At 38.0% G+C, this 17,522-nt stretch overlaps 1 protein-coding gene across 1 annotated transcript; it reads right to left on the bottom strand.

The window, feature by feature from the left end:
* Nucleotides 1-111: 111 nt before the first annotated feature.
* Nucleotides 112-15,706, bottom strand: LOC113062757 (dynamin-3-like). The gene is made up of 5 exons (XM_026232719.1): nucleotides 15,305-15,706; nucleotides 10,854-11,018; nucleotides 9,455-9,690; nucleotides 7,953-8,108; nucleotides 112-537 (listed from the first exon to the last, which is right to left on the bottom strand). The coding sequence occupies exons 1-5, from the start codon at nucleotides 15,461-15,463 to the stop codon at nucleotides 513-515; spliced, it is 741 nt and encodes a 246-aa protein (XP_026088504.1). The 5' UTR covers nucleotides 15,464-15,706; the 3' UTR covers nucleotides 112-512.
* Between the last annotated feature and the right edge of the window lie 1,816 nt (nucleotides 15,707-17,522).

Here is a 17,522-nt window from a genome sequence, read left to right as displayed (position 1 = left end):
GCGTTGGAAAAAAAAAAAAATTTTAGGTTATTGTAGGTGGGTCCTTCACAAACTGCATGATTTGAGATTGCGTGATTTACAAATTGCGTTCCTAGCACAACCAGTGTGAGAAATCACATGCTGACGGGTTAAATACTTGACATGAGCAATTATAACAGTTATGCTTGCTTTAGTTAACACCAATAACCACAGGAAAATGTTGGACTTCTTAAATACACAGTATTTACAAAATCCCAAAATGCTTTTTATTTAAATGTGATAAAGAGCTAAAAGAAACTCACTCGCATTGCAAACATCAACATATATACAAAACAGGAACAAACCTCAGCACAATGCTCAATCTCACCACTGAAGGCAGAATCGCTGAGCAAAAAGACCATCTGGAGATCAGTTTTGCTATCTCCAAGTCTGTTTTCCACTGTGTCTAAGATGTGAATCTTTGCCGTCTTCTTAATGACAATTCAAGCAGATCTTGTCGTTGGCACTTTTTCTCACAGGTGGGCATTTGTGTCTCAGCGTGGCTGTTGAGTGGGTCTCCTGCAACACATTACACATAACCTGAGTTGTCAGAACAGACTCCCACAGGTCCCAGCTCTGCCAGTTCAGCTAATGGAAATAACAACAATCTCCCATGCTCTGCTTCAGATGCACGTTTAAAATTGTCTGCGAGTGTGTTTTGTTTGGGGAAAATGAACACAAATGGCCAGATCAGATCAACAGGACTGAGAAGAACATAAAACAAATTTTTCTTTAGATGGGTTATAAATAAATACCAAACCATGCCGATTAGCTGTGAGTCAAAACACAAAAATTTGAACAACAAAAATAATTCTTAAAGGGGGGGTGAAATGCTCGTTTTCACTCAATATCCTGTTAATCTTGAGTACCTATAGAGTAGTACTGCATCCTTCATAACTCCAAAAAGTCTTTATTTTTATTATATTCATAAGAGAAAGATAGTCTGTACCGTTTTTCCCGGAAAAACACGACCGACTGGAGGCGTGACGTGTGGGCGGAGCTAAAGAATCACGAGCGCGAATAAGCTTTTGCGTTGAGCTCGTTTGGAATCTGTGACACCGTGAGGAAAAAACCAACCAAAACAAACCACGGCTAACAGTCAGATTCAGCGTATATTTATGATCCAGAATCAGATCCAGAGGCTGAAATTTAACAAGAACAGCATCAGCAACGACGTCTCTATGTGGTATGTACTGAAACTGTATATATTTGCTTAGTGGTTTTGGAAAATGACTGAGTTCCACTTTATGTCGTCTTTTTTTTTTTTTTTTTTTTTTTTTAAGCTGTACATGTGGAAAGTGCTGTTTGATGACAACATCGCATGTTGTTTACTTGATGTGCTTACGCGCCGATAGCGAAGTTAACAAACAGAGATATTTTAAGCAGTGTTACTCACCGCCTACGGTTCCAACACACGATCGTGACCCTTTTTTGTTGGGACTGCATTATCCTTAAGAAATAAACGATGTGCAAACCCGTCGAATCTTCGAAATGCAGGGAACAAACAAAAACACTTGCACAACTCCGTTGATGCTCTGTAAAAATAAACTCCATCCACTGGTCCCTTAATGCTGTTTTTTTTTGGTAATCTGTGCAGGGTTGTCTTGCCCTGGCAACCAAAAACACACTTCTTTTGTGACATTTCGCGACGCTCTCGCTCTGATCAGGCTGTGCTCAGCCTCTCAGTGCTGTGCTATACGGGAGCGCGCGCTCTTCCGGCAGAAGTGCCTTAGGACCCATATAATTAAATTCCGCTCCATCTAACGTCACACAGACCCATACTCGAAAAAAACTTTCCGAAACTTGTGACAAACCGGAAGGAGTATTTTTGGAACAGAAATACTCCTTTAAACGTACAACTTAATTTTTGAAACTTTGTCCATGTTTAGCATGGGAATCCAACTCTTTAACCCCCCCAAGGCAAACCTATAATTGTGGAAACATCCAGAATTGTAATCTCCAACGATAGTTTTTCTGGGGACACTTTACATTAAGGTTGGATTTTTTAACATTTCTTAATGTACTGTATTAGTCATCATGTGCTAATGATTCACAATACATTTATAGCATTTATTAACCTAGTCTTAGGGTAGTTTTACATTCCCTACCATTCAAAAGTTAGGGGTCAGAAATAAAAAAAATTATATTATTCAGCAAGGATGCATTAAATTGATCAAAAGTGACAGAAAATACACCCTTTAATGTTACAAAAGATTTCATTTTCAAAAAATCCTGTTTTCTTAAAATCTAAAAAAGTATTACCATTTCAGAAATATATTAAAGGGGTCATATGGTGTAGCTAAAAAGAACAGTATTTGGTGTAATGCAATGTGTTTATGTGGTTTAAAGGGTTACTCCACCCCAAAATGAAAATTTTGCCATTAATCACTTACCCCCATGCAGTTCCAAACCTGTAAAAGCTTTGCTCATCTTCAGTACACAGTTTAAGATATTGGATGAAAAACTGGGAGGCATGAGACCGTCCCATAGACAGCCAAATAAATACCAGTGTGAAAGTCCAGGAAAGTATGAAAAGCATCGTCAGAATAGTCCATCTGCCATCAGTGATTCAACCATAACGTTATGAAGTGACGAGAGAACTTGTTTGAGGAAAACAAAATTAATGACTTTATTCAACAATTCTTCTCCTCTGTGTCCAAATCAGCGTAGTGCCATTTTGGCAAATCTGAGTAGTACGCAGGTGGCGTACGCTCTTCTGCGTCAGCTGCACTACACTGATGCGCTTTTTGCTTTCAAACCAAAGTGTAGATACACGTACAAATATATCCTTGTGGTGCAGCTGACACAGAAGAAAATAGCGCTAATCTGATTTAGAGAGACAGGCAAATAATTGTTGAATAAAGACATTATTTTTGTTTTTCTTCGAATACAAGTACTCTCGTTGCTTCATAACATTACAGTTGAATGACTGATGGCTGTTATTTATTTGGCTGTCTATGGGACAGTCTCAAGCTACTGGTTTTCATCCAAAATATGTTAAATTGTGTTCCGAAGACGATCTAAGCTTTTACGGGTTTGAAACAACATGTGAGTAAGTGAATTTTCATTTTGGGATGGAGTATACCTTTAAGGTTCAAAAATCACATTATTTTCCACATTCTGTACATTAATGTTGCTCCTCTATCCTCTGCCTTTGGATTTTCTTCAAAGCTCGTCGTTCTGAAAAGCGAGGTGTGCTCTAATTGGTCAGCTATCCAGTGCGTTGTGATTGGCCGAATACCTCAAGCGCGTGACTGAAATGTCACGCCTCTCACAATATTGTGAGGTCCTGGTGCGGTGAGACAAAAACAATAAACCCCATTATAAACCAGGCATTTGTTGCATCCAGTGGGGACATAATTACTGATTATAATGACTTATACTGTCTTTATACATGTTGTGTTGTGTATCACCCTCCATAAACATAAAACCATGTCTGCATTTGTGATCGGAGAAATGAAAAATAACAAGCGTTACTCTACACTGCTTAAAACTCGCATTTGAATCATCATTGACAAATCCTTTACATATGAAAACGTACTTACAGACTGTAAGTCTGGATCATGTGACACTGAAGACTGGAGTAATAATGCGGAAAATTCAGCTTTGCCATCAAATAGAAAAGATGTATTTTAATTGTAACATTATTTCACAATATTACTATATTTGTAATCCAATAAATGCAGCCTTGCTGAGCATAAGATCATTCTTTAAAAAAACTAACAAAATTAAATGAAAATAAAAAAATCCTTATGTTACTAACATTTGAACAGTAGGACTCACCAATTAACATTACTCTAGAGTAGTAACTGTTGTAAAACGTGTTGTTCAATGAGTGGTGACAACTCATGTTGACCTTACCATAAAGTGTTACAGGTTTTATTTTATTAAGAATATTCAGAACTTTTAATAACAGTAATTACCACCAGTTCCAAAAACTAAAGTTTGTGATTTCAATAAAAAAAGTCCTGCCACAAACAAGTTATTGGTTAAGCTAATGTTCCTGTGTCATGCTACATTTACATTTTACATTTAGCTGACGCTTTAATCCAAAGCGACTTACAATTGCTATATATGTCAGAGGTCACATGCCTCTGGAGCAACTAGGGGTTAAGTGTCTTGCTCAGGGACACATTGGTGTCTCAGTGGATTCGAACCTGGGTCTCTCACACCAAAGGCATGTGTCTTATCCACTGTGCCAACACCACCCCGTGCTGTGGCAAGGATGCTCAAATGAACAGAGCAAGACTTTGACAGTGACAATGAATCTACATCTCTGCATCTTATGCTCGAATAGAAGTACTGTAACTTTGAAAAAGTGACACATCACCTTTAATTAGGCCCAAAAGAGCTCATTATTGTGAACTGACCATGTTGCAATCACAAGCTACGGAGTCGGTACATTAGTAGTGTGTGTGTGTGTGTGTGTGTGTGTGTGTGTGTGTGTGTGTGTGTGTGTGAGGGGAATATGAGTCCAGCATTCCTGCAGAGTTGGTCCTGGAAAGATCCCTGTGGAGACGCAGGAATCTCACTCTCTAATGGAGCTGGCAGAGGGAGCAGCTCTCTGGGATGGGAGAGAGAAGAGAGTGGCTTTTATTTTTTTCTGTGCTGCGGTGAATGCAGGACTGCGGTTTCACAGAAAGAAAAAGAAAGGACGGAGACGACGGAAAGAAAAGCAAAACAACGCTTGAAGAAACATGCAAGATATTGCAGCCTGGAAATGCCAGGGGTTTACTGGAAGACAGAAAGAAATGCTGAAGTTAAAAGTACAAGAATGTGTAACTGGATGAGGTGCGAGAGAGGAACGCAGCTTGATGAAATGCTGGCTGCGTCTCAGAATTGCCATTTTAGTGCCCAGAAATTCTGCCTAGTCTTCAGATTCTGTCACTGTCCGCAAGGCCTGCTCCGGTCGGGGTCACGCTTAAGACAACAGCACCAGGTTCAAATGAGTTCGGCTAAAAGTGAAGAGAAAAAAGACCAGGGGAATGGGGGTGGAAGGAAAGAGAGGGAAAGTTGGGAGAGTTGGGATGAGTGATGGTGAGAGGAAATGTGAAAAAGTGAGTGGGAGAACTAGAGAAAGAGGCAACAGGGGAGAAAGAAAGAGAGAAAAAGCAGGAGAAAAAGGGTGGAGGTCCAAACAGACCCGTTACTGAACACAAAGGAAATGAGGCAGAAAAAAGAGGGGAAAAATGGCCAAAAAGTGAAAGTAAGGAATGAGAGAGCGAGAAAAAGAACGATCACAAGGGAGAAACCGAAGAGAGTGTTGAAAGAAGCGAACGCCACTGGAATGGTGAGAAAGGAAAAGATACGGTCAGTTTGTGAATACTGATATGACGGTTTGAACAGGATATTGACCGTAACCCTTTAATGAGGTCACGCTTCTGTTATCCACAAAGCACAATAATCAAAGAACTATATGAAATATGAGAAGTCTTTATGTGATTAGACTGTGACATCCAACAAGACAAGAGCTAGAATAAGTGAGAAGAGAATAGGGACTTGTCTGTGCTTAAAATGGGGAATCAATTATAAAAAACAAATTTACAACAAGACCTCCACCCATCTCAAGTCACGTGAGAGACTCGTTAAAAAATGTGTGGCTCACATTTCCACAGAAAAAAATTACACACGGAGCAAAAAGGAAGTGAAGCCTATTTTTAGCATTATGACTCCTTATTCTCATTACTATAAAGAGAATTATACACAGTACATAAAATACTGTAATCAAATGATAAAATTTTATCTCATATAAATATATTAAATAATTCATTTAAATAAACTATTTTTTAATAAAATTGTATTTAAACAAAAAAAATGCTTAACCCATGCTAATTAAATAATTTTATAAATGTGATATCCATTTAAATTAGTTTGTTATTTAAATTAAAATTGTGTGACTGTATACAATTACATTTGTTGGCTTCTTATTCCTATAAAGAGAATATTATAAAAATGTACATTTAATAGTATAATATATATAAATATTTTATATCAATTGGTTGATAAAATGAGAAATGTAATGCCAATAATTAGTTATTAAATAAATTATATTTAAAAATGCAACAATAGCAAAAAATAAAATACATTACTAGTTACTAATACTTTTGAAATCATCCAAACACCATGCATTTTGTGCATTAAAATCATTATAAAGGCAAAACAAAAAATACACAAACACTACCATTACATGTAAATTTACTATATCTTTCTCGGGGTATGATTTTAACTTTCCTTGACCGTTTGTGTGAGATTACTTTACAGTGCATACTTTCACTGCTCCTTGAAAATCTGTGTGATTTTGAAAAGCCTTCAATTGTAAATATGCTTGCCTGTGTGATTGAGCAATGACATCTGTTCAAGTTCAAGTTTCTTTTTTTCCTTTATGCTCAAGCCCATATGTTCATGGTGAGTGGAGACAGCAGTGTCTGTGATCTAGTGCTGTAGTTCTGGGACCAGTGAGCACGTGGTCTCATCTATCATGCATGTGAAGGTAAGTATGTGTATATTTCTGCTCTCTGAGTGCACTGCTTTGAGACTAATCCTAAACACGGATCCAAGAGCAAGATTTGCGCTCAGGACACTGAAAGTCCTATTAGTTGTGTTTACTGTGAGCATAGATCCACACATTTGGGAAGGATACATTGTTAAACTGTTTTTAACAATCATATGCTGGCATAAAGTCATGCTGGAATGATCATAGTTATGAGACGGACGCACATGAACGCTACCACAATGCCATAATTACTAGTGGGAAACTGCAGGCGGCTGCAGCAAGAAAAACCCTTAGTGATAATAACTTATAATTATGGGCTTTCATTACTTAAGGGGACTCGTGCAACTGGGCACTTTCTGACTATCTGATTTGGAGGGGTGTGAATAAAAAATGTAATATTAATCATAAGTTCTAATTATAAATGTACAGTTGAGTTTAAATACATTTTAAAAAAATAAAAATAAACCTTTGCCAGGAAAAACTGTGCATATATTCGTGTTGACGAGTGCTTAAGGGAGGGAGTTCAGAGATACTCACGACTCTGGTTTAAACTAGTACATAGACATTTTTAATGCACAGACACTTGAAAAGGATTAAACTTTCCAGTGTATTTGTGTCAAGCACCTGTGTTCATGCACACTATCAAATGGAGTATACCTAGAAAGGATATGGATAAACTGAGGTATACTTTTGACTTTACCCTCCTGATTCTTTTGCTCTTCATTTTCCATTAAAAGTTATGTTTCTGTGGTCCGAAGAGGAAATATGGCACATTTCAAATCATATGCTTCCATGGGGACCTATGTCTGCCAAGGAACTGGCGTTGAGGTGGAAAGGAATGCTAACGGATAGCTGTAACTCTCTGTATTAAGGTGCGGTCACATTGGCAAAATTTTGTGGGTGAAATTCTTATAGAAATATGTCAAAGATCAGTTGAGCTTGAGGGCAAAAAAAGTTAATGTTAAAGCGGGTCAGGTCGCAGTGACCAATCAAAAGCTGTAAGTTATTTGTGAGCAGTGCTTCAAACACCTCTATGCTATTGACAATCGACCTTTTTGCACACCAAATTTAGCTAATGTTACACATCTTTACAGACCTCCTTGGTTCTTACGTAGTTTGCAACAACATGAATTCACGGAAGATGAAACATGGAAAAGGGGAAACCACAAGTTCACCACAGCTCTCGTGCTCAGAAAACTGTTGAAATACTGTTTAAAACTGTGATGTAGTTACAGGTCCCTGGGTTCATTTCAAATATTCAGTGACACACCTGATTCAAGCCCTCTAGTCACTGGGCACTTTATTAATCAAACGTTTTTTCAGCTGTGTTGTTGATGGAGAGAACACATGTGCGGTTTTAGCGTCCTGAAATGATGTTTGTTTAAATGGACTGACATGGTCCAAAGCTGCTAGTGTGACTTCAGGATGGGTGAATGTCTACCTGGGAACATTAGGAGGGACTCGTTTGGGGCGGCTGGTAGTTTTGGTGGTGTCTATGCTGTTGGAGACCGGAGGGGCAGGAGCTTCCAAGCAAATTGGTAGAGAAAGAGCAGGCCGAGCAGGATGCTTTTTATGGACGATATAACCTGGAGGAGACCTGAGAAAGAGAGAGAAAGAGAGAGAGAGAGGGGCGCATTAGCTGTTTGGGTGGGCCAAAACATTTCCACTACCAGTCATTTCCATTTGGAGTCATTTGTGGTTACTGGATATGGATTTTAAAAAACCATTTTGATTCAGAATGATTCGCTAATAAATTATTCAGACTGGTTTGTGAACTGGTTCAACGATTCTTTGAACAGAACCGCCGCCAAAGAAAGACTTGTTTGCATCAGACAACACAATTGCATTTACACAAGAGCATCAAGCTCTTATGAAAAAAAAATCTATGACTTTCAATCAGTTTTTCCTTGGCCTGGAAAACAGAGAAAATTCTATGATACACCCTGGAATCCTGGTGATTCAGTCCATGTTAGTGCCAACGGTCAGCTATTTATTACCGTATTTTTCGGACTATAAGTCGCACCTGAGTATAAGTCGCATCAGTCCAAAAATACGCCATGACGAGGAAAAAAAACATATATAAGTCGCACTGGCCTATAAGTCGCATTTATTAAGAACCAAGAGAAAACATTTCCGTCTACAGCCACGAGAGGGCGCTCTATGTGTTCAGTGTAGACTACAGGAGAACTGAGCAGCATAGAGCGCCCTCTGGCGGCTGGAGACGGTAATGTTTTCTCTTGGTTCATTTCTCTCGGTTCATGTCAAATTAATTTTGATAAATAAGTCGCACCTGACTATAAGTCGCAGGACCAGCCAAACTATGAAAAAAAGTGTGACTTATAGTCTGGAAAATACGGTATGTGCCGGAGTACTGATTAAATTCTAAGGCTATGTTAACACAAAGAGTGGGTTTTCAAAAACAAAAAGTTATCCCCTTGTGTTTTTAAAAAGTTTCACGTATACACAACAACATTTTTCAAAACGATTCACGTTTACACATTTGCGAAAATTGCCAAAACACTGTATTACTTAAGCCAGGCCAGTAATTGGCGCAATCACCTTGTTAGTAAACAGTAACTCCACCATTGTTGTGTATGTTTGTTCGCGCTTGCCTTTAAAATCAACACGTACTGCGCATGTCCACATACCACACATGCACTACGCACATGCACAATGTCACCATTTTCAAAGATTCCCATATTGGATGTTTACAAGGAAATGATAAAGGTGGTGTTTTCAAAAACTTGCACCCTGAAACCCGTTTTCAAAAATATGTTTTAGTCCTCCATAAACAAACAGGCAAAATGCATAAAAGGTTTCCCGTTTTTGGCTGAAAACGATGTTGTGTAAACAGCCCCTAAGGGTCAAGTAAAGAACAGCACCACTGGATGAGGAGGAGTGATGATGAAGACGTCTTGAACAGAAAGTGGAGGGCTGAGGTACCTTCGGTGAAGAGAGCCACTATGGAGCCAGGAGTTATCTACTGGGGGTGGCAACGGGGTGGAGATGGTAGAGGTGGAAATGTCAGTGATGATGTTTAGAGCCTGCTTCAGGGCAGTGTGAGTACGCAGCACCTCCTCTCTTCGCCGGGCCTGTTCAGGAGACTCATCCATCAGAGAGCGCTGATCTCCGGAGGAGTACAACTGAGCCAGCAACTCGGAGTGGATAAACTCCTCTACCTATGGGTGGAGAACACAGAAATGTAGAAAATACATTTAACAAACAAAAAAACAGGACTTCAAATAAAAATTATATAAACTGAGAGGAAATGGTCATATCTGCTGTTTGAAAAAGGTGTTTTATTCTGAATTAAGAGGGTCTGTACTCCTCTCATGGCATCTGTCATGTTGATATCACATGACTAGCTGATACTACTCACACTGCTACACAACAATATGTGTAAAGACTTTATATTGATAGCTTTAGTGGCACCAGCACCATTTATTTTTTATTTTTTACTTTTAATTTTGTCTGGTTCTTTAAATGTTCGACTCTTTAAAGTTAGGTGGATTTGCAGTTAAATGTTTTTATTGTTCATCAGCTAGAAAAAAAAAATCTTGCGAAAAGGTTGTTCCTCTTTTTTTATATATTGTTATAGTTGTGTGGACTTAAAATGATAATTAAGACTTATAAACATAAAGTTATCCTTTAATTCCTTGGTGTGAATGGTCCTTAAGTCAATACAAAACCACAGTGAAACAGTGAAATATTCTGCAATTGTTTTTAAACATGAATTGGGCCAAAAAGATGGAACTGAAACCCAGATATTTTTGCATGGTGTCGAAACACTGTCAGGTTCAAAATATAAATGTGCACAATACTGCCTTAAAATATGGCTTCATTTCTGAGCGAAGGTCTGAGAATTACACATTTTCAAGCTAACCCAACATAGATTTTGAAAATTAATTATTTGAAAATAGAAGTGCAAAACAGTTTTGCACTGTATACACTTTAAATGTATACATTACTATACTTAGATATTTGAAAACTGAGTTTGCAGTTAATAATTTCTAGTGTATGGAAGTATAATTTTATTACATCTTGAGGTATACTAAGTGTAAAAGCTATAAAATTAACTAAAAAAATCTATATACGCTATAAAATTGTACAGTACATCGGTTGCAATGATTAATAAATAATCTAATGATGTAATACATACTGTAAATAAAACACTAATGTAAAACAAATGTACCTTCTGGGGAGAACTAATGTCAACATGATATGGTTCATATATCTGCAACTTACTTAAAAAGCTCTACAGGTTTAATTTTTGTATGCAAATCTGTTTGATATCAATTCTTTGTTTCCTTCTGTATCAGTGTTAAATGCAGAGGGCACAGACGTTGTTGATGACAAGGTGCATGATGGTCTTGGGTATCAGGTCGTGGATGCCTTTGTAGACGATGCTCATGTATGAGTCAACCAGGTTGCGGATGGTCTTGACCTGACACTCAAGCTGAGGGTCCATGGAGAAGTTGTCCGCCTGAGCTGGACCCTCTCCATCCACCTGAGCAATCAGAAAAAAGACGGATGAAGATATGAGCAAATCTGGATAGGAAAGGTACAGTCAAACATTGAGGGGCGACAAAGATGTCTCAGAGGGCAATGAGTGCACATACATAAAGAGAACCAAGCTGGAAAAGAAATGTTGTGGGGGTGCGAGTTTTACTTCAGTGACTGTTTGGGGGGGGTGTGGTAGACTTCTGTCAGAGCGAATTATGGGGAACCCTGACAGAACTGTGACATCACTCAACAAGTTGCTCCAAAGCATACATAAAGACAGAAAAAGGGGGATGGAGGGGAGCGTGAAAGAAAAAAAAAAAAGGCAAGGGAGCTGATTAGAAACAGAGCTCAAAGCCCCCTCCTTCGCTGATCCTCTATGGTGTGACACAAGAGCTGAGGAATGCAGCAGAGCTCCTGACCCCAGAGCACAGCCACCATGAAGCCTGCAGCCGTTGAGTCAAACACACACACACAAACAGAGACACTACAGGAGCGAGAGTTATCCAAACTACAGCGATCAGTTATTAGAAAGCCAAGACGGAATCAGCAACCTTTTCATGCACTGGTTTTAGGGCAAAATCTGTAGAATTCTGTGCAATAATACGTGCTAAACGTTTATGAGTGCCAGGCGCTCCAATCTCTGTGTGCACTGACTCCATGTGGACCTGGTTATTATGTGAACACATAATCTCTTAATGTTTCTTAGAACACTGCAGCTTGTGCAGACTGGTGCACATTAAAAATAAAAGTTCTTCAATGGTTCTTAAACCCATTTTTTGGGGGGGTTCATCTTCGAAACTCAAATGAAGTTATTTTTGATGAAACATAAGAGGTTTCTGTCCCTCCCCTGAAAATTCGACACTTCAGAAAGTCCATAAAGACATGAGGAAAGTAACCCATATGAAATGAGCAGTTTAATCAAAGTCTTCTGAAGAAACATGATAGCTTTATATGATGAATAGATTTCATTTACACGTAAAGACTGATCAACACACATACAGTCTTGTTCAAAATAATAGCAGTACAATGTGACTAACCAGAATAATCAAGGTTTTTAGTATATTTTGTATTGCTACGTGGCAAACAAGTTACCAGTAGGTTCAGTAGATTCTCCGAAAACAAATGAGACCCAGCATTCATGATATGCACGCTCTTAAGGCTGTGCAATTGGGCAATTAGTTGAATTAGTTGAAAGGGGTGTGTTCAAAAAAATAGCAGTGTGGCATTCAATCACTGAGGTCATCAATTTTGTGAAGAAACAGGTGTGAATCAGGTGGCCCCTATTTAAGGATGAAGCCAACACTTGTTGAACATGCATTTGAAAGCTGAGGAAAATGGTTCGTTCAAGACATTGTTCAGAAGAACAGCGTACTTTGATTAAAAAGTTGATTAGAGAGGGGAAAACCTATAAAGAGGTGCAAAAAATGATAGGCTGTTCAGCTAAAATGATCTCCAATGCCTTAAAATGGAGAGCAAAACCAGAGAGACGTGGAAAAAAACGGAAGACAACCATCAAAATGGATAGAAGAATAACCAGAATGGCAAAGGCTCAGCCAATGATCACCTCCAGGATGATCAAAGACAGTCTGGAGTTACCTGTAAGTACTGTGACAGTTAGAAGACGTCTGTGTGAAGCTAATCTATTTTCAAGAATCCCCCGCAAAGTCCCTCTGTTAAAAAAAGGCATGTGCAGAAGAGGTTACAATTTGCCAAAGAACACATCAACTGACCTAAAGAGAAATGGAGGAACATTTTGTGGACTGATGAGAGTAAAATTGTTCTTTTTGGGTCCAAGGGCCACAGGCAGTTTGTGAGACGACCCCCAAACTCTGAATTCAAGCCACAGTACACAGTGAAGACAGTGAAGCATGGAGGTGCAAGCATCATGATATGGGCATGTTTCTCCTACTATGGTGTTGGGCCTATTTATCGCATACCAGGGATCATGGATCAGTTTGCATATGTTAAAATACTTGAAGAGGTCATGTTGCCCTATGCTGAAGAGGACATGCCCTTGAAATGGTTGTTTCAACAAGACAATGACCCAAAACACACTAGTAAACGGGCAAAGTCTTGGTTCCAAACCAACAAAATTAATGTTATGGAGTGGCCAGCCCAATCTCCAGACCTTAATCCAATTGAGAACTTGTGGGGTGATATCAAAAATGCTGTTTCTGAAGCAAAACCAAGAAATGTGAATGAATTGTGGAATGTTGTTAAAGAATCATGGAGTGGAATAACAGCTGAGAGGTGCCACAAGTTGGTTGACTCCATGCCACACAGATGTCAAGCAGTTTTAAAAAACTGTGGTCATACAACTAAATATTAGTTTAGTGATTCACAGGATTGCTAAATCCCAGAAAAAAAAAATGTTTGTACAAAATAGTTTTGAGTTGTTACAGTCAAAGGTAGACACTGCTATTTTTTTGAACACACCCCTTTCAACTAATTGCCCAATTGCACAGCCTTAAGACAAGCATATCATGAATGCTGGGTCTTGTTTGTTTTCTGACAATCTACTGAACCTACTGGTAACTTGTTTGCCACGTAGCAATAAAAATATACTAAAAACCTTGATTATTCTGGTAAGTCACATTGTACTGCTATTATTTTGAACAAGACTGTACATACAGCACATCAGATACGGTCAACAAAAGCTCAAACGTGCTTGCTTGACACGCAAGTATATTTCCGCTACTGTTTCCCATATTTTATGAGCTCTTATGATTTCATATGGATTTAATTTATAATGTCTTCATGAACTTTCTGAATCATTAAGGTTTTTGTGGAATGGACTTTCAATGAAAGAAAGGATATCTCTCAGGTTTCATAAAAAATATCTTTATTTGTGTTCTGAAGATTTTATTGGCTTGGTACAATGTAAGGCTGAGTAATTGATGACAAATTTCATTCATTCAGGTTCAGTAATCAGGGGCGCCAGACTGGGGGTAAAACCAGTACTGATTACCAGGACCCCAAAGGAAGAGCGGGCCCTTGAAAAGTCTAGAATATATATTTTCAAGGGGATGGGGGCCCATTAGCACTGACTATGCATAGGGCCCGGGATCTTGTGCAGCGCCCCTGTCGGTAATGCATTCTTGAGTTGGTTATTTGATTCTTTGGAGATTGCCAAAAGTGTACTTTTTCCTGTGGCTTTCTTACTTCTATGGAACGTAAAAGGCATTAGGCATAATGTTCATGCTGCTCTTTTACATGTAATAAAAATGAATGAAAGTGCAAAAAAAAACAAAAAAACAAAAACAAAAGAGCATCGTAAAATTTCTCCACGAGTTGTGCACTAGTTCAAGTCTTAAGAAACCATAAGACTTGTGTGAGAAACAGACTGGAATCATTGTTATTTGCTAGAATCTCATATTCATGTCTTTCAACCATTCACCTTGAAATGTGTGTAAATGCAAATTATGTTTGAGAGCTTTGGGGCCAATTAAAGAAACACACACACACACACACACACACACACACACAAAAAAAAAGACAAGATGATACAAGAGCTGCACCCGAATTCGCATAAGCTGTTTGAGTAGCTACATTTGATGAGGAACACATTTCCTGATCTCATTTTGTGATTTAAAAAGGGTGTGTTATATAGCATGGGACGTGCACTTCAACAGTAGTAGGTCATCCAGGTACTATTTGCCTACTGCTTTAGAAATGTTAGAATTTAAAATTAAATTATGCATTTAGCAGATGCTTTTTATTTAAAGCAACTTACAGTGCATTCAGGCTAACATTTTTAACCTAAAGTTTTCACTGGGAATCAAACCCACAACCTTTTGCGCTGCTAAGGCAGTGCTCTACCACTAGGGCACAGGAACACATTTGTACATTTTACACACTGCACATAAATTTTTTTTCATCTATATAGGTGGGAAACAGGAATATTTGGACACAGGATTGGAAAATTACATCATATGGCCTACTTCTATTGTGCTTTCTTAGTGTTTTTTGGTCTGGTTTGCTTTCATTGTATGAAAAAGTGCAGCGTGAACTTTCTTCAGCACTTCTCCTTTTGTGTTTCATGAAAGAATGAAGGTAGAAAAAAAAGATTTTTTTTTTTTTTAATTTTTAAACTATTCTTTTACAGCTCCAGCTCATGGTGTTGGTTTTGTAAAGAAGTAGGTTATAAAAATTCTGAGTGGAGCTTATAAAGATCTGCATGGCATCCGACTATAAAGCCCTTTTCTGGTTAAAACCGAAACCTTTATTTTGATGTTTTAGGCTGCAGGGTTTAGCATACAGGTAGAGAAGCCAGTGGGTTCCTGTGCTTACTGTGGTTTTCTCTGGGTAAACCCCAGCACGCAGCAGAGAGGCCTTCCAGCTGTCCACCTCGTCCTGAGTGTCACAGGCCAGCTCCAGATGCCTGTAGTCTTTACACACGTTCCCAAAGCGAAAATAATCTGTCGTTAGCCGGTTCCCATGGTAGCACATACACTCTCACACAAACAAGTCCTCTCGCTCGCACATATCATCTGTCCAAAACCACAAACCCCAGACCACCCCTTCAGCCCTGTCTGATTCACTCTCTCTGATCTGATTCTAATCAGATTTTGTCCTACCTCACCTTTTTTTGTCCATCGTTCCCATTCCCAACATTTACTTTCGTCTCATATTTATTTTACCCAGTCTCTCTCCCTCTTTTTTTTTTCACTCAGAGAGAGGCCCGTCCCTCTCCATCTGTTCCACATTCCCCTTAATTATTCTGTTGTTCCTCTCCTTTTGTTTCCCTCTTATTTGTCTCTCTTTTTGTAGCTATTGTTTCTCTTTGTTGTGCCTGTGGGTAAAAGGCTTAAAGCATAACGTACAACGTGTTTTTGGTTTAGTCTACGGCTGAGAAGAACACGGCTACAATTAAGTGAACTGAGCCTGGGGTAAAGTGGGACACATGTACACACTGAAACTAACCACACATGAAGCAAACACATTCTCTCACATGCTTCGATCTCATAAAACTCAGTTTTTACAAGCACAGATATGACTCAGTGCTGCTAATCACTATAACTGAGAAATCATTTCTTATAGTCGCTTGCATAATGACTGCACACGTCAAGTGATACACTGTTCCAAGCGTCCAAATATCATGCGCTTTGCAAATCCTCCTAACAAGGTGTAATGTGTGGAATATTGTTTTGTGGTTAAACGATTCATAATTCATTGGTAGTTCATGATATTTATGACAGGATAACTGCGCCGCTTGTGAATGTACTGAACTTTATTTGCCATTCCAAAACCACAAAGTACGGCTCTGACTTTTAAAAGATTTAGACGCAAAAACTGTATGCACAAAATCAACAAAACAAATCTGTGCGCATCCAAAAATAATATCTGGCTGTTTCTGGGGCTAATTATGATTTTTTTTTTTTCTCAAACCGAAGCTTTGTTCATGCCCCTAAATTTTAGATGCATGCAGTGTAAATCAGGATTATTAATTTAATATTATAGTATTTTTTAATTAGCTTTTAGATTTATATTTAGTTTGATTATTAATTTTATGTACAGTACTTTTGTAATTTCAGTAAGCTTTTTTAAGGTTAATTTTCATTTTGGTTTTAGTCATTTTATATGCTTTTGTAATTTTTATTAATTTTTTATAATTCTATTTAATTTTTAAGATTTTTTTATATTTATATAGTTTTAGTTTTAGTAATTTCCATACTTTACATTTTATTTCTAACAAATCAATCTTCAAAACAGTGTGCAGAACACAAACAATACCAGGCAATGAAAAAACTCAACAGAGGGACTTAAATGCACAGATGGACTAGTAAGATAATTAACTCTACATCAGTGGCCTGTAGCATGACCCTTATGAAAAAGAAGTTTATTTAAGTGTGCTATTAGTATATACTTCTTTTAAACTAAAAATAGAAAAGTATGCTTTCAGTTTACTTTTTATGTACTTCTCAGGAATGGGCTTTGTGTATTCCTCAGAAATATACTTAAAATGACATTTAAGTATACTTGACTTATACTTTTAAAAAAAATCTAAATATATTTGAGCTATACTTGTGCTGCTAGAATCTGTGTTTTCTTTGTTATACGGTAGAGGGCGCTAGTACACATCTTCTGCACAGAATTTCCCAAAAACAACACAAGTGAAGAAGAAAAAGAAACAACAGATACTAACACATGTAACAAGATCATCTGACATGAAATGGCATCAAAACTGTTTCGTTATGGAATAAAATGTCGATGAAGAGGTAATAATTACAGTCAAGCGTTGGGGTGTTGATCGACTCCATCTACGTTTTGACTATCATTCTGAATCTTCTTTTTTCAGCTTTTTGTTCAAAATGTTATTTCTTTATTTTTTATGAAACTTCCCACATTATAAAGGCTTTATTGCATCAGATCATATGTTACTTTGCTCAGAGCTGATTGGTCCAGCTTTGGATTGCGATCTCTAACTCAGAATAAAACCTGCTCGTGAGCCGTGTGGCGTAAGTTACCAAAATCAATGAAAACATGAAAAAACTAAACCCAAATGTTA

The sequence above is a fragment of the Carassius auratus genome, chromosome 45 (assembly GCF_003368295.1).
Source record: "Carassius auratus strain Wakin chromosome 45, ASM336829v1, whole genome shotgun sequence".
Lineage (NCBI taxonomy): Eukaryota > Metazoa > Chordata > Actinopteri > Cypriniformes > Cyprinidae > Carassius > Carassius auratus.
The sequence above is the reverse complement of the archived record's forward strand: the minus strand, read 5'-3'. Positions and strand labels throughout refer to the sequence as shown.